Raw genomic sequence first — 16,960 nt, 5'->3', positions numbered from 1 at the left:
GACGCCACAATCTGTCTTGAGGCCTTGGGATAGCTATGTGGCTGTAAACACGCCAGATAAGATGTGATCTGGGAATCGTACACAGATGCTTATATACTCCTGCATAGCGCCTTATTTGATATAGCACACGTATAAAAATAATACATACCCTTATTGTATAACCCCGCTTACTATATACAGTACAGTATATGATACCTGATAACCTATGATAATACTTTAGCACCCCGGTAAGGTAATTTAGATACGTGATGGTGGAGCTGTGTTTTTTTTTTTTTTTTTTTTTTTTTTAGTGGCTTGGCAGAGTTTAACTGGGCTGGGTAGATTGAACCACACCTACTTATTTTAGTTCATCGTATTTCAATTGAAACTCCTGTGCACTGATTTGCAATCATCCTATGGAGGTATGGATAATGTTGTTTTACTGATATGCCTTTTCTCCCAACCAACTCTCTGTGATTTGTTCAAGTTGACAGCACTTTGTTGGTAAAATGATCCATCTGCCTATTTTTGCCTTTTTTTTTTTTTTTTTTGGACAAAAGAAGGTTGTGTGTTTATCTCTTTAATGATACGTCTCGCCAAGCCACACAGTACAAACGTCACTGCTATTCCTGTAAACAACCGCCACCTCCCCATTCCATTTGATCCCTGCTACAGAAACACGTAAAGAGCCCAAATTGAATCATGTTACCGGTCGAAGAAAGTATTGGTTATTTGAATGGATTAATTTCAACAATCAGAAAATGGAAACCAGGGTTGTAAAGACTTGGACAAACAAGGCCTCTCATTTTGTACTGTACTTTTTTTTTCCCATTACATTGATTTTCTTGTTTTTATGTTTTGACTTTGTTTTCTCTCCTCCCTGGTTGGACGTTAATAAATACTCAAGTGGACCAAATCTCTTGAAAGCATTTAATAAACACTTTTAGAAAAACAAGTATTTTCAGTTTTTATTTTAATTCAAGTACTTCAACCCTTTATTATAAATGTAAATAAAGTGTGCAGCTGTGCAACAAAAATAAACCAATACTGGTAAATAAACATAGTTTAGATACATTTACGTTATTGTGCAGGGTGGGACAATTAAGTGGTTGATGTTCAACAGTTCAAGGATTCCATCACGAAGGTCTTTATGCATTTTGACACATTGCACTGGTTAAAGCTATTGCATTAAAGTGTTAAGTCGACTGTATTGTGCAACTCTACGTTTAAGAAGTACACGCAATTTATGCAACCAGCATGTGTTTTTTTTTTCTTCCTTAAGTAATCGACACACATTCGCGATTGGCCCACTGTAGTTTGATTGACATATGTAAGAGCCAATCAGCGGTCTTTCCGACTATCACGTGATAAAACACAAGCAACAGATTGGCCGTGAGTGAACGTTTTGGGCGGCCGCTGTTAGGTAACGCGTGTAATTTGAGTTTTCAGCCCCTGTTTTATTTTTCTAAAGAGAAGAGCTGTCAGTGTTGAGTGACTGACTTCTCAGCGATTCTGACGTTTCTCTGCTCACTTTATTTTCATATTTTCTAGCCAAGTATCGTTTTGTTTCTTTAGTTGTGCAAAAGTAAAGGATAAAATCATGTCTACAGCAGACATACCAGAGATATTCAGGGCTTTTCTGGAAACACCATTTACTTTACCAAGCTTTGACATAAATGGTAAGTAAAACCCATTTAGCACTGTAATATGGCATTCCATTTATTATTTATGCTACATATGGTGTCGGCCTATGTATATGCTTGCATATACCATTAAATTGATTTATAACAGAAAAAAAAGAAAATATTTTTAGAGAAATACGCAAGACGAATAAACTCAATGCATTTGCACGTGCGCACACATTTAACATTCATTTGATCGATTACTTCTGAACATAACTCCGGTTTCCTCCCACATCCCAAAAACCTGTTTGGTAGGCTGATTGAGCACTCCAAATTGCCCATAGGTGTCAGTGTGCGTGTGAAAGGTTGTTCGTCTCTGTCTGCCCTGTGATTGGCTGGCAACCAGTACAGGGTGTCCCCCGCCTACTGCCCGATGACTGCTGGGATAGGCTCCAGGATGCCCGCGACCTCAAGCGGTACAGATAATGGATGGATGGAATATTTTTTAACATAAACACATATTCAGTTGAACAAGGTGTGTAAAGTATATGTGATGCGTTGAATATAATAATGTTATATACTTTTTAACTTTTTGATTATTTTCATGCTCATTTTCATTAGTAAGTTGATTGATAAAATTGGATAATATCGTCAGCTTGCCTGTGTTCTATTGTGACCCCAATTACAATAATGCAAAGACTTGCAGTAACATTATGATCAGGTCAGATGTTCTGCCTTTACCAAGCTAATAATGTTACGTTTTAATCTACGCCATCATAGCAGGATCTATTTAACATATTTATCTTTGTAAGGCTAGTTTAGTGTGGTGTACATGACACGGTTTTTGTATTTGACCTTTTGACTCCTTTGGTCTTGTTATTGTCTTGCAGCAAAATGAGAGTCACAGTGACTCAAGTAAAATTTGAGAAACACGTCCCTCCCTTCCCAGTTCCAATATTTGTTTATCCTGACAAATGCAGCACAAAGGATGTTATCACAATTTAGGTTCTGGGCTTCAAGTCTCAGCTTTGGCCTTCCTGTATAGAGTTTCTATTGTTCATAGATGTGAATATGAGTTTCCGATGGTTGTTTGTCTACATACCTGCACCTATGACGCTAATGAGGACAAAAGTGCTATAAATTATGGATGATTTTAATTTAGTTTGCAGATTGGAAGGTATAGGAGACATTTTGTTATCTCTGGCCATTAAACTGTGCTTCCTGGCAACTGTATTTGTAAGCTGGTGAAATGTTGCACTAGTTGACCTTGAGAGCTCCTTCACTGTGCGCTACAGCCCCTCCTTTCATACATGCATGACACCATTGGTATGTTGACATGTAACGCAGACTGCTGCACATGTTCTCCCATGTGATCGCTGCTCCTGGCCTACCCACAATAAACAACATATGCTATGCAATTCTAAGTTTCTTAAAGTTTCTTAAAGAATGAATGAGTAGCAGATCGCTAAAAAAACATTTAAATTAGAATTTAATGAGTTGTTTTCCTCTTGAAAACGTTTTTCTGCACTATATAACTCCGTCAACCAATGACAAATCTGCTAATTGATACCACGTCTCACATTGGCTCCTCACATAAACCCGCCCAATCGGAGTTGCTCATTAATATTTATGATTTCCAACCAATCAGCGCAAAGATAGGATGTGGCTTATTCTGCTTACCAGAACCTCCGGCTCGCCTTATCTTGTAGAAACGCGGTTGGGTGGATTGTAGGTGGTTTTCTATTTTTACGGATAACCGAATAAGAAAACAGTTTATCTCGAGTCGACAGTGAGTAGATAGAGCCTTTTTCTCAACGCGAGTAAAGTACGCAAACGGCGAGGGGAAAATGTCGGTGGAACCGATTGTCGTCACGTTGGAAACGGCCACTTCGTTCCCGGTTGTTTTGAAGAAAATTATGGAAATGCCTCCACCCAATATTTTAGCTGGTGACGACGGTAAGGTGTCTTGTAAAATATGACTAGAATCATAGGGCGGGTTAAATAAATGAACATTAATGCACGTATTGCACGTCCTGTTGTTGTTTTTTTATTATGACGCTTAATATAGGACACAATGTACATTTCATTCTCTTGGTTTTAAAAATGTCTTTAAAATATCTTTTTACTTTTTTTTTTTCACTCTGACAACAGGCTGCCATGTCCAAATTTGTTGAAAGGCGTTTTGACATCGCACTTGCTGACCTTTATGTCCTTTAGGTTGTTTCCAGTTTTCACGTATTCAAAACGAAAATGCCTTTTTTTGTCCTCTTGCACAGACAAAAAAAAATGTTAGTCATTTAAACACATAATTTTGTCGGACAAAGTAACACTACATGAATATTGCTAATATTCAGATTTAATATATCTGACAGATTCTCCAAGAGCACATTTTAACCACAAATATGCTTTCGATAAATATTTACAATATCTAATATGGAGTCTTACTGTCTTAATTTTCATTGTATTAGAAACAGACAAGGAGAAGTTAGGATTGGACAATGATGCCGACCTTAGCGGAGGAGGCAGCGGGATGGAGCCATCAGCCGCCCTCACCCCAGCCATCTGGGACAAGACCATTCCCTACAACGGTGAGAACTTCCACTTGGAGTACATGGACCTGGAGGACTTCCTCATGGAGAACGGCATCGCCGCCTCACCCGAAGAAGAGGTCACAGTCAAGACGGAGCAGGTCAAGTCGAAGCCGACCGACCCTGCGTCCCTGACACCTGTCAACGAGCTGGTCAAGGGTGATGAAGAGATAGTGATCATCACAAACAGCGAGACTGACATCACATGTGACGTTACAGCAGGTGAGTGAGAAACAGTTGTAAACATAAAAGCTGTCGTTACATCTTCCTGATCTTCTCTCCACAGAAGTAACAACAGATCCTGCCACCCCAGACCCCATAGATCCCGACGACATCCAGGTTGACGTCAACTACGAGCCGGACCCCACCGACCTGGTCCTATCGAGCGTACCGGGGGGCGAACTGTTCGACCCTCGCAAGCACAAGTTCACCGATGAAGATCTCAAGCCTCAGCCCATGATTAAGAAAGCCAAGAAAGTGTTAGTCCCTGACGAGCAAAAGGTATGTAATGTACAAAAGCACAACAAATGTTCCCTTTCAAAGTGTATTTTTTTCCCCTCAATTACTGTTTATTGATCGATTATTATTATTTGCAATGCCTATTGCCACATTGATGTGAATTGCAGAGAAGGTGGTCGTTCGATACCTAGATAATCCATTTTCATGTGTCACAGTGACTCGACAGTTCTTTCCAGTCAGTGAGTGACTCTTTGTTGACATAAATTTAGCCACTATGTTGACAGGAATGAAATATTTTCCCCAAGAATGCTGCTGAAAAGGAAATTGTTAATAGCTGGAAAGAATGAGTCTGCCCAATTGGAATTTGAAAGCATAAACAAGTCATTAATGTTAAATATTGTCTATTTGTGCTATTTTTTGAGATGACAGTTTAGAGAACTGGGTTGAAAATAAAAAAATAAAAGACAGAATTGCATTTTATTGCTGACACATGATCACACGACACATTATCATGATTTTGTCAGGTAAATTTTAAGTCTTCAACTACATGAGGTCACACCGCCACGTGTAGCCAAATTACTGAATACAGCATGTTCTTCCAGGACGAGAAGTACTGGCACAGGCGAAAGAAGAACAACGTGGCTGCCAAACGCTCACGTGACGCCCGCAGGCTAAAAGAGAACCAGATCACTGTGCGAGCGGCGTTCCTGGAGCGCGAGAACTCTGCGCTGAGGACTGAAGTGGCCGACCTGCGCAAGGAGTGTGGCAGCTACAAGAACATCGTGGGGAAGTACAAGGTCAAATTTGGAAAATTGTAAGGAACTGGGAAAACACTACACTATTGTGAATGACACAAGGCTGCAACGGCTTGGAATCTTTGTTGGCCATGTTTATCAAAAAGGAAAAAAATGCCCAGGAAGGGAAGTAAAAAAGCGTGGGTGGCATTTGTTGCCTAGTAAACTGTTCCAAGTCATGACATAAACACAAAATGATGCATCTTACTCCTTTCTTCTCTTCTCTTTCAAGTGCGCTGCCAGAAGATGTTTAGACTACGCTTGAATTATTTGACTCAAGTTTGAATAAATAAATCGAATGGTGAGGTTTTAGTACTGACAAAAAGAGATTAAATCTGATGAGGAAGAAGAGGAACAGAAGATTCAACATTTTTGAGGCATGTGCTTCTCATGTTCTGTACTTTTATCATATAAGAGAAATGTTTTTTTTATCTTTATCACATCTCTTATTTTTAGATCAATTATAAGGCTTAGTTTAGCAATAGTTTAACCTCAATTTATTGGTCGTTTTGTAGCATGGTAATTATTCCAGGTTGCTTCCATTTCTTTTCATGTTAAACAAAATGTATATTTTTTTTCTTTGGATAGAAATGTAAACCGTTAGAAAATATTGAGATTTATTCAGGGAAATACATTGTCCTGGTTTTAAGTGTGTGTGTGGTGTGTCTGGATTGGATGTGTGACACTCCATCATTTCACGTCATGTAAATAGTTTTTGCCATAAAATAGTACTTGTACGCCATGCTCAACATTTTTGCATCCTGTTTTCCATGTGTAGAAAAAAAAATTAGCTTTCAAATAACGATACTTGGAGATCATCTTGGAGGAAACGGAACTTGCATAGTTTGCAAGTTTGTTATTTGACCTTTTTTTTCATCATTTCAAAACTACACAAATGTTAAAGTTGAAACTATTAGTTGTCAAAAAATGTTATGTAAGTATTTCCAGTGTTCTTAATTCATGTTCAATTTCTCTGCCGCTTCCACATCGGCATTATTTGTTAGCAAGGAACATGTTAATGTATATAATAATTTTGTGGACTTAAAACATACCTCAATATATCAAAACACTTCCAGCCTTATTCATAATCAAGTGCAGTTTCACAAGATCTCAAGCATCACCTATAAGTGAAATATCAGGTTGACACCAACAACAGGGCTTCCTGACCTGTTTGTAGTTTTCATGCTTTCTGCTACGGTTCAGGTTGCATTGCTTTTACAGTTACGTCTTTGTAAAGTACTATCTTGACATTTTCAGTGGTGTAGTTACATTTATGTATATACATTGTGTATAAATAAAGCCTTGTTGAGAGAATTTTGATTTATTGTCCTTCCGTGATATTCTGCAAGAGAGCCACCAATAACCTACAAGATTTTAACGTACTTGTTAGGGTGTGCAATTTGCAAAGTGTTAAAACATTCAAACCCAAATAAAGGCAGGAAAAAAAAAAAAAAAATCTTTTATTGAAATTATGTAACAAATTAAGGTCACATTTTTTTTGCGTGTGCCAAAAACATAAAAGAGAATTTGGCAGAACTACTATTTGACCGACTAAAAATGAAGACTGGTGTCTTCACCTCTTCTTGAAGCCATACTTCTTCCTCTCATAGAACAGATCTGTTTTTGAGCTTCCTAAATTCACAATCTTAGGGCAGCCATCTCGCTGTGAAAGAAGAGAACAACAGAGTATCAGTGGATGTGGCGCTTTCCAGTTGCTTAGAGATTAAATGAAATGTATGACAACTAACATCTTTCTCCTGGATGGTACACTCTTTACAGTAGTAGGCGTCCGACACTCCCGGCCCTCCACAGATGACGCATCGTCCCTGGTAGGAGCCGTAGTTGCACTCGTCGCAGATTCGGACCAGGGTGCACGGCCTCACATACGAATCACAAATGACACACTTGCCATCACCTTGAGAGTGAAAAGGTACAGATATGCATTGGTTAGGCATAATTATCTGTCGTTTAAGAGGAGTATAAAAAAAATATAGGTACTGTATTACTATTTGAGAAAGCAATTGTAATTAGTAATGTAATTATGTCGAATAATTAATGTGTGCAACAGCATGTTAGACACAAATATATTTAACTGATAGTTAGATACAAAGAATAAAGGGGAAATACTCACATTTTTCGCAAAGCCTCCCGATTGCTGCAAAATAACAATAAAAACATTTAGTCAACTGTACATTTTATTTTATTTAGTCGTATATATGCTTTATACGCAAAAGTGCATTCAATAATATTATAATGTTCATTTTACAGACATTGACTTCATCACGCTAAACCAGGCGCTAAGTTTCAATGAAGTCCATGCTGCAACTGTTAGCAAATAGCATTAGCTGTCTTAAAATTTGGCCAAGAACGGCCAGGTAAGGGGAAAAATGAAAAAAAAAGATGCTGTATAAGTCGTAGCAATATATAAAACATACCAACACCAGCTTGTTTTCTGCAGAAGATCAAATCTGGATGATGCTTTGCCATTGTTGGCTAACGTACTCCGGTCGTAGAGTCAATTTTCACCTTTGAACCCATAAAACACATTACCCAGATTTTACATTACCGCCACCATATGTCTAAAATAAGAATTGCAGAAAAAAATAAGAATCGCAGCTACTTGAGCGACATTTGAAGCTTGCACTTTTTACCCACATTTTTGTGTATTTATTCCTGTCACTAAAAATAAAAGGATATTTTTATGTCGTTTTAAAAATAAAATGTAGCCACAGAAAACCACAAGTATAAACGTGTTTATCCTTTCAGCTACATAAAAACCATCACCACGTTTTATTTCTGCCAGTAATTTATCTAAAAGCATGTAAACTGCTCTACTAAAATTAATGCATAAACAAGTTGCAAATTATGTTATGATAACGATATACTTTCAAGCAAGCATGAATGAACCTATAGCAGTGTATTTCTGTTCTTCAAGGACTAGCAGCCCTTGCCGTATAAAACATGTGACGTCATTAAGAATGGCCACATCTTTGTCAGTGAACAAAATGGCAACTTACTGTCTCACCGTCGCGCGACTTCAGGTATGAGACGCATTTGCTTGTTTTCGTCCTGTCACTGAGGATGTGGTGACTGTCATTTTGATATTTTGCCTTATCATCGTCTATCGTGTGTGTGTGTAAGAGACTTCAGGGTCGCATTCTGTGGCTGGTAGCCGGTCGCTGCTAGCTAGCCGGGTCATCGTGTCCCTCTTTACGCACATCAGAGGGCAACAACTTGCATCGCGCTGACATTTTCCCTATATCATACCTTGCACTTATTTAAGACGTTATTACTTATTACTATTGTATATAACAAGGTATTGTATTGGTTTTATGTCGTGCGAAGATATCAAGTTGATTTGACAAGGTTAACCACAAGGTTAGACATAGCTGTATAGCATGCTGCATTTTATAGTACATTGCATTTTTTTATACTCTCTGTATGAACTTAATATGGCATAGCATGTACCAAATCAGAAAAACGTAAATGCAGCAGGTTAGGTAAATGACTTTTTGTTTTGTTTTTGTTTTTTCCAAGGAAGAAATCACACTATGTCGATGGAACGACAGTACACATACATATATAATTTGCAATATTGGTGCATTTTTTCCTCTCATAGTCAATCTGCAATGTTACCCTCTCATGTAGTTATATTTCTGGTGACGTTAACTTGTATGCTATAATTGATATGCTTTTATTTTCAATATGTTAATGTCTTTGCCATCTTTCCCAGCTTGCTCTGGGCCATGGCGCACGGCGCCTGCATGTGGCAGCCGCTTACAGAGCCAAGGCCCAAGTGTCCATGAGTCGCTTTGAGCCTACCTCCTTCGTCAGCTACGACAACCTCCAGTCCAATGTTGACGTCGTGCGAAAGAGGTGTCTACCTGTATTTTTCTCACATGCATCGCTGCCCTGCCAACTTCATGTTTGTTTGCCCTTTGGCACAGTTATTCCGCAGCAGCATATGCAATTTTTGTCAAGCCGATTTAAACACATGGGTAAGTGGTAACGCCTGCTCTCATATTCTCGCTCAGACTCAACCGACCTCTCACGCTGTCAGAGAAGATCGTATACGGCCACCTCGATGACCCCCATAACCAGGAAATCGATCGCGGGCGCACCTACCTTCGCCTGCGTCCTGACCGCGTGGCCATGCAGGATGCCACAGCGCAGATGGCCATGCTCCAGTTCATCAGCAGCGGCCTGCCGCAGGTGGCGGTTCCCTCCACCATCCACTGTGATCATCTGATCGAAGCCCAGATCGGTGGCGCTCAAGATCTGGCCAGGGCCAAGGTGAGTTTGGGCTCGGCACATATGGTGTTCGAATGAGTGGATTAAAGAAAAGCATTCTGGGTGTTCATCTCAAACCAGGAAGTGAATGAAGAGGTCTACAACTTCCTTGCAAGTGCTGGTGCAAAATATGGAGTCGGTTTCTGGAAACCAGGTTCTGGAATCATCCATCAGGTAATAAATTAGAATGTAAACATAAAAGTACATCTGCAATTTTCGCTAAGACATTTTTATCTGTTCAGATCATATTGGAGAATTACGCCTATCCAGGTGTGATGCTCATCGGCACTGATTCCCACACACCAAATGGTGGCGGACTCGGTTCCATCTGCATCGGAGTGGGAGGCGCCGATGCTGTGGATGTCATGGCGGGGATCCCCTGGGAGCTTAAATGTCCCAAGGTCAGAGAAGCATTTATACTGCACATTCAAAGAAGTCCAAGAAACAAAATGCTGCTCTTCATAGCATTCTCACTCATTTTTGAAGGTGATCGGGGTGAGGCTGACTGGTTCCCTCTCTGGTTGGACATCCCCAAAAGATGTCATTTTGAAGGTGGCTGGCATCTTGACGGTGAAGGGCGGCACCGGAGCTATCGTAGAGTACCACGGGCCTGGTGTTGACTCGATTTCTTGCACTGGTGTGTCTTTTAAAAAAAAGAAAACAGGCTTCTTTATCCCACCACAGTTGGCCTTTTTTTCGGATGACTTTATGATCTTTGAAACATAATTATCCTGTGTAAAGTCGTTCATGTTTGTGCATAGGAATGGCCACCATTTGCAACATGGGAGCGGAAATCGGCGCAACAACTTCCGTGTTTCCCTACAACCACCGCATGAGGACCTATCTGGAAAAGACTGGCCGTGGACGTATGTTATTTAAAAAAAAAAAAAAAAAAAAACACAGAATTGAAATTTTGAGTTCAGAAAGTAAGACCAAAAATAATTATAATGATGAGATATAAATCCTCCTTAGAGATTGCTTCCCTGGCTAATGAGTACGCCGATCTGCTGGTGCCGGATCAAGGCTGCGAGTACGACCAGGACATCGAGATCAATCTCGATGAGGTCAGTCTCCATTTTGAAGATCATGATACATTTGTATCCCTCAAATGACTAAGAATTTCGCTAGATAAATGTTCTTTATAAAGTGACAAAATCATACGCTGAAAATTAATTTCTGAATTTATTCATACAAATATTTGATATAGAACGCTGAATAAAGTATGAAAAAATCATGCAAATCAAATAAAACACACATTCCTTTCAGCTCCGTTGTAAATGTGCCTATCTATTTTTTTTATTTTGGCAGCTAAAGCCCCACATCAACGGTCCATTCACCCCCGACCTGGCTCACCCAGTGTCTGACGTGGGTTCCGTGGCTGAGAAGAACGGCTGGCCACTTGAGGTTAAAGTCGGTAAGAAATCATTCATTTGTTTCCTCGCATGTTTATAAGATTTGGCAAAAAAAAAAAAAAAAAAACTGCTTTTCTGTTCCTATTAGGTCTGATCGGCAGCTGCACCAACTCCAGCTACGAGGACATGGGCCGCGCCGCCTCTGTAGCAAAGCAGGCTTTGGACAAAGGCCTGAAATGCAAAGCTCAATTCACAGTTACACCCGGATCAGAGCAGATCCGGGCTACTATTGAACGAGATGGTTACGTGAGTGGTGCTACAGGAAAAACAATTGCTCTTTAAGATTGTAATCTAAAATGATTCTTTTTATACAGTCCAAGATCCTTGGTGACGTTGGAGGTGTAGTCTTGGCCAACGCTTGCGGACCCTGCATCGGACAGTGGGACAGGTGGGATGAAACCCTGCTGGGAAATCCTTAACACTGGGTCCTTTTGGCGCTAACACTCTTTGTTTGTATGAAGACGGGATGTGAAAAAAGGCGAGAAGAACACCATCGTCACCTCATTCAACAGGAACTTCACAGCTAGGAATGATGCAAACCCTGCAACACACGCCTTTGTTACATCCCCTGAGGTAAGCTCACTCAAAGCTCGAGTGTGTTATTTGATTGCTAGATTTTAAAAAAAATTCACTTTTTCATTTCCTTTTAGATTGTCACAGCGTTGGCAATCGCCGGGACTCTCAACTTCAACCCTGAGACCGACTACCTGACAGCCCCCAACGGTGAGAAATTCAAGTTAGTGCCCCCGACCGGAGACGAACTCCCCGCCAGAGACTTTGACCCGGGTCAGGACACCTACCAGCACCCACCCGCTGACGGCACCAGCCTCAGGGTGGACGTCAGCCCTCAGAGCAACCGACTGCAGTTGCTGGAGCCCTTTGACCAGTGGAGTGGCAAAGACCTGCAGGACCTCAGGGTTCTCATCAAGGTCAGATTGTCATGCTTGAGCAAGCTGCTGACACCTTTTTTTTTTTTTTTAATGATACCATTAAAGGAAGATGTTGTGTTGCAGGTGAAGGGAAAGTGCACCACAGATCACATCAGCGCCGCCGGCCCTTGGCTGAAGTTCCGAGGCCACTTGGACAACATCTCCAACAACATGCTGATCGGTGCCGTCAACAGCGAGAACGACGCCATCAACTCGGTGAAGAACTACCTGACGGGGGAGTACGGAGGTGTGCCCGATGTGGCCCGTCACTACAAGGTGAGGACTTCCAGCATTTTCTTTTTCTTGAAGGACAAGGACGATGTGTTGGCGTTTTGCGCAGGCCAACAATGTGTCGTGGGTGGTGGTGGGAGATGACAACTACGGCGAGGGCTCCAGCAGAGAGCACGCCGCACTGGAGCCCAGACATCTTGGAGGAAGAGCCATTATTGTAAAGAGCTTCGCTAGAATCCACGGTACAGCACCGCAATTTGATGCACAGCTTTTTCACACACCCCTCCACTTGGCTGACAATTTCCATCCTTTGTAGAAACAAATCTCAAGAAGCAGGGCCTGCTGCCTCTGACCTTCAGCAACCCGTCAGATTATGATAAAATCTGCCCCGACGACAAGATCTCCATAAAAGGACTCGAAACCTTTGCTCCCGGAAAGGTTAGTGGCTACATTTGCATTTACATAGAGTGCCATCTAAAAAATACTTAAAAAGCTTCATTCAATGTTATCTTTATTTAAGTCAGTGATTCCTTCTTTTACCACAGGAGGGCGCAGTTTTAATAAGAATACCTAAACTTTGCATTAATTCCTAAAAGACCACTTTGAATGCAGCATTACGACCAAGACTTTTGTCTTCCTTTTCAGCCTTTGAAAGCCGCGGTGAAGCACAGCGATGGCAGTGAAGACGTTCTGGAACTCAACCACAGCTTCAACGAAACGCAAATCGAATGGTTCAAGTCCGGGTCGGCTCTCAACAGGATGAAGGAGCTACAGCACTAAGGGATGAAACATGGAAAGGGGCGGTGGTCGTGAAGGAATATGTAAAGATGGTTTCATGATCTGCATCGAACTGAAGCGTCGGTATACTACGCAGACATCCTGACATGTCACACACGTGTCCAATCAAATGATGCATAGTAGTCCTGATTCTTGTTTTTCAACATAACATTGTTATGTGTGTGACGCACATTATGTACAATGGACACTCTGCCCCGTTAAGCTTTGAACTCACATGTGACCGCTCCCTAATGTTTCCCATATTCTATTAATGGGTCAGAACGTGAACACGGGACCTTCTCCAGCTCGATTAGGTTCAACCAGTTTGCTGTGGGGTTGCACACGCCGTGTTATTTCATGTGTGTGTGTGTGTGCAGAACGGTTTATGCCAACACAACAATTCTGATATTTATTTTCCAGACTTATTCAACATGGAAAGGTTCCTGAGGGCTTAGGAACTCACGTTACCACTGTTACCACTAAATTATGTATGTATGTAAAAATAAAATCATCAAATTAAGCTGATTTTATTATTATATGTCCATAATGGCAAATAACTAAATCATTAGTAGTCATGTTTGAACATATGGCTATCTGCTCTCTGTCTATATGATTTGCGTTTGGAAGCTCAGAATGGGTTGTAGAATAAATTGTGACAGATCTCACTTCATTGTTTGTATTTGTGTGATTCTATTTGTGTGCAGAATGAAAAGGGGTTCCAATATTTTGCCCGCCTTATTCATGAAGAAGAGGGAAATTGGAAAATGTGTGTGCATGTTTTGGAATGTGAAGTGTCCAAGAGGGAACTCAGGCCAATTTTGAACGTCAGTATGCAGCATTACATGCAAATACAACAATAAACATTAAATTAAAAAAATATTGCACATTGCAGAGTTTTGTGCGAGTGTAATGGTGAACATTTTTTTTTTTTTAACCCCCACCCCCTTTTATCAATCCTCCCCTCCCTTCTCCCATTTTGGTCTGCTCCAGCTGCGTGAGTCGCATCCACACACACTCCAAAACACAAAAGCACGGACTTTGACCGCCGCGGCGCGTCTGTCCACTGTGGTCGGACTTTCTAAATGACGTCTGTGCAGCGCCTTTGATTGACATCAGATCGCTTATGATGGTAAGTGCGACAATTGCATCAACCCGGTTTCTGCAAGATAATAATAATGGGCGGAAGACATCCCGGATTTCTCGGAATTGTCGCTTTTGTTACGTCACTACTCTTAAAACAACCTGCACAATTTTAATATGCGGTTTTTGCTTCTGTTCTGTTCAATATAATTATCTATTTGTGTGATGGGGAAAGTGGCACAGAGAATGTTCTAGAAATAAAAGGCCTGAAGGGGTATAATGGTGTAAATTATTTAAACCGTGTAAGACATATGGCGCTATGGTATGAGGGCTCCTAGTTGGAAGTTTCAAGTGCGTGTATGTGAGTGTTGACGTGTCTTCCATACCAATGAACAGACAACTACAATGACATGCTTTCTTTCTCAAGGGAGGAAGCTGCAGAGATTTTTTTTTTTTTGGCCTCGTCTGTGTTTCCTCCACCCAGCCAGACACTTACTTGCTTTTCAGCTTCTGTTATCTGGCATGATGATGATGGAATATGAGGAACCCGTCATTAAAAAAAAATCTTTGGGAGTTTTTTTTACATTTGTTTTATTTTTATTTTTACTACATGTATATTTTTTGTTATTTTTATTTGGATATATATTTTAAAAAAAAGACATTTTTATGTTTGTTTTTATTTTCAATTTGATTTATGTTTAATTTTGCCAGTTTTGCTCCTCCATCGTCAGGGCCATGACAAGCAACAGAAGAAAACGTCGACTCACTTCTCCACGGCCTTAATAAGCTTGCTAATAAAAAGAGTTGAGGGTCAAGTTGTTCAATTATTTACATTACTTATCAAACTGGGGCAGCTAACAGTGAGTGTGCGTGCCATCTGCTTTGAAGATAATCAATTGTTCGACATTTACTGCACGTGTCAAATTTAAGAATGAATAAAATTTGATTGCCATGTTTTTTTTCATCTCTTGTTCCAAACTAGTTATCAATTGCCAAATAATATAATCATTATGTAATTTGTTAGGGCCGATTATTGGGGTGCCTTTTTTATTAACCGCTTGTCTTTCTTTGTCCTACTTCAGTCATTCCTGCCTACCATGCATGGGCCTTAACCTGCGCCTCACACAACATGTCCGACAAAGACGCCTCGTCACCGACGGGCCCCTCGCCGCCTCTGGCCTCTCCTCCCACCCCGTTTCGGATCTCCTTCCCCTTCCTGCGGGAGGGAAGCAGGGTTTGGGAGCGAGAGAGGAAGCCCCCACAACCTGGAGGAGAACTGCCCAGCCCACTGCCCACCAAACGCACTCGCACGTATTCGGCGTAAGTTTTTTTTCCTCTGGAGAAAAGTAAGTTATGCAAAAAGTTTGAGAAGGTCCAGTAAGGTGATCATACAGTAAGTTGACTTAATTAGTGCTGTAGTCCACAAATTTCCTCACTTGTCTCCATCCTGGATGTGTGCAGGACAGTACGAGCTAAATCAGGTCCCGTGTTTAAGGGCGTGTGCAAAAACTTCTCTCGCTCGCAAGGCCACGGATTCATTCGGCCCGTTCATGGAGGAGAAGACATCTTTGTCCACGTCTCAGAGTGAGTGAAGACATCCGTTCATCCAAAGTACTTTTATTTTGCTATATCCATCCACTCGCATTTTAATCAAATCGTGCCCTCTCTGACAGCATTGAAGGTGAGTATGTGCCGATGGAAGGGGATGAGGTGACGTACAAGGTGTGCCCCATCCCGCCCAAGATGCAGAAGATCCAGGCGGTGGAGGTAGTGATAACCCACCTGAAGCCGGGAAGCAAGCACGAGACTTGGTCAGGTCAGCTCATCAGCTCCTAGATCTTTGGAGAAGGGTTGGACTGGAAAAATTCGAGGATCGGTGAGAGGAGCATGACAGGTAGAGGTGAAGGTCGAGACGGTGGAGTCGCAGCAGGTAGAAAGAAAATCACAATTGAACTGAATGGAAACACAATTAATTCAGTTTAAGTCCCACAAAAAAAATATTTTGGTTTTTGAATGAGGAAGCACACTGCATTATTATAGTCATCAAAACGCATTAATAACAAAATAAATAAAATACAGTATCATTTCAAGCATCAATGCCCAATGATATTGTACTTTGGCCACCAGGGGGCAGTACGATACATTCATTTCAATTGTAGGTCTGCTTAAAGTCGAGGTGCCATTCTGAAACAATTCAATGAAAACAAAAAATATGAGCCACTTGACAACATATTCTTATGCTATGATGCAATCTATTTTATTGGGCTCAAAATGTAATCATTTAAGTAAATATTTGAATGACAAACACTATAAATAGAAACATATCGAATGGGAAAGGACGGCATTACCTGACCGTGTAAGGGAAAGGAAAAGGGTGACATGAGAAATGATGACAGGATAGTCAATGACTATTTATTATTTATTAACTTATTTATTTTGTTACTATTTAAAGGCTGCCTTTTTACGTCTTTGAGCAACGTTAAGCCTTTTGGATTATTGCACTGAACTAATCGGCATTAAGACTAATTACTACCTAATCTATCGTTATGAAATTTTCCAGCTTTGCTGTTTTAGCAGCTCTTCACTAAATGTTGAGTAGAAAATGTTCCACGATGCAGTCGGTCGGAATTTCTAGCATAATGTGTCGATTCTCACTTGTCTGTGTTATAGAAATCAAAAGCACTTTTTTTTTCCATTTGTGTCTTATCACTGTGATTGTGTCTTTTGACACTTGGATAACATGTGTGTGATAACATGTTGGAAATAAATGGAGAGATTAAATTGCGGTGACTATTTTCA

The 16,960-nt window shown here is 40.7% G+C and overlaps 4 protein-coding genes across 6 annotated transcripts; 3 read left to right on the top strand and 1 right to left on the bottom strand.

Annotated features, from left to right (window-relative positions):
- Positions 1-1,412: 1,412 nt before the first annotated feature.
- tefa (TEF transcription factor, PAR bZIP family member a) lies at positions 1,413-6,756 on the top strand. 3 transcript variants are annotated; one of them, XM_037277544.1, is made up of 5 exons: positions 1,413-1,658; positions 4,070-4,411; positions 4,476-4,690; positions 5,251-5,462; positions 5,675-6,756. In XM_037277544.1, exons 1-5 carry the CDS (start codon positions 1,580-1,582, stop codon positions 5,694-5,696), a joined length of 870 nt encoding a protein of 289 aa, XP_037133439.1. In that variant the 5' UTR covers positions 1,413-1,579; the 3' UTR covers positions 5,697-6,756. The 3 variants fall into 3 exon arrangements, with proteins under 3 accessions (XP_037133439.1, XP_037133441.1, XP_037133438.1); XM_037277543.1 differs by lacking the exon at positions 1,413-1,658 and adding an exon at positions 3,254-3,557; XM_037277546.1 differs by having other exon boundaries at positions 5,251-6,756.
- A 132-nt stretch (positions 6,757-6,888) lies between these two features.
- phf5a (PHD finger protein 5A) lies at positions 6,889-8,015 on the bottom strand. Its single transcript, XM_037277547.1, has 4 exons — positions 7,878-8,015; positions 7,574-7,597; positions 7,191-7,357; positions 6,889-7,105 (listed from the first exon to the last, which is right to left on the bottom strand). Exons 1-4 carry the CDS (start codon positions 7,927-7,929, stop codon positions 7,016-7,018), a joined length of 333 nt encoding a protein of 110 aa, XP_037133442.1. The 5' UTR covers positions 7,930-8,015; the 3' UTR covers positions 6,889-7,015.
- A 382-nt stretch (positions 8,016-8,397) lies between these two features.
- aco2 (aconitase 2, mitochondrial) lies at positions 8,398-13,949 on the top strand. The gene is made up of 17 exons (XM_037277587.1): positions 8,398-8,483; positions 9,176-9,318; positions 9,477-9,735; positions 9,814-9,906; positions 9,975-10,133; positions 10,219-10,369; positions 10,494-10,598; positions 10,705-10,796; positions 11,041-11,146; positions 11,233-11,390; positions 11,459-11,532; positions 11,606-11,717; positions 11,795-12,073; positions 12,158-12,349; positions 12,414-12,546; positions 12,621-12,742; positions 12,950-13,949. The coding sequence occupies exons 1-17, from the start codon at positions 8,421-8,423 to the stop codon at positions 13,082-13,084; spliced, it is 2,376 nt and encodes a 791-aa protein (XP_037133482.1). The 5' UTR covers positions 8,398-8,420; the 3' UTR covers positions 13,085-13,949.
- A 103-nt stretch (positions 13,950-14,052) lies between these two features.
- Positions 14,053-16,942, top strand: csdc2a (cold shock domain containing C2, RNA binding a). The gene is made up of 4 exons (XM_037278451.1): positions 14,053-14,210; positions 15,244-15,481; positions 15,623-15,745; positions 15,835-16,942. Exons 2-4 carry the CDS (start codon positions 15,291-15,293, stop codon positions 15,995-15,997), a joined length of 477 nt encoding a protein of 158 aa, XP_037134346.1. The 5' UTR covers positions 14,053-14,210; positions 15,244-15,290; the 3' UTR covers positions 15,998-16,942.
- Positions 16,943-16,960: the final 18 nt, after the last annotated feature.

The sequence above is a fragment of the Syngnathus acus genome, chromosome 19 (assembly GCF_901709675.1).
Source record: "Syngnathus acus chromosome 19, fSynAcu1.2, whole genome shotgun sequence".
Classification (NCBI taxonomy): domain Eukaryota; kingdom Metazoa; phylum Chordata; class Actinopteri; order Syngnathiformes; family Syngnathidae; genus Syngnathus; species Syngnathus acus.
Note: the sequence above shows the minus strand (reverse complement) of the source record. Positions and strands in the feature narration are given on the sequence as shown.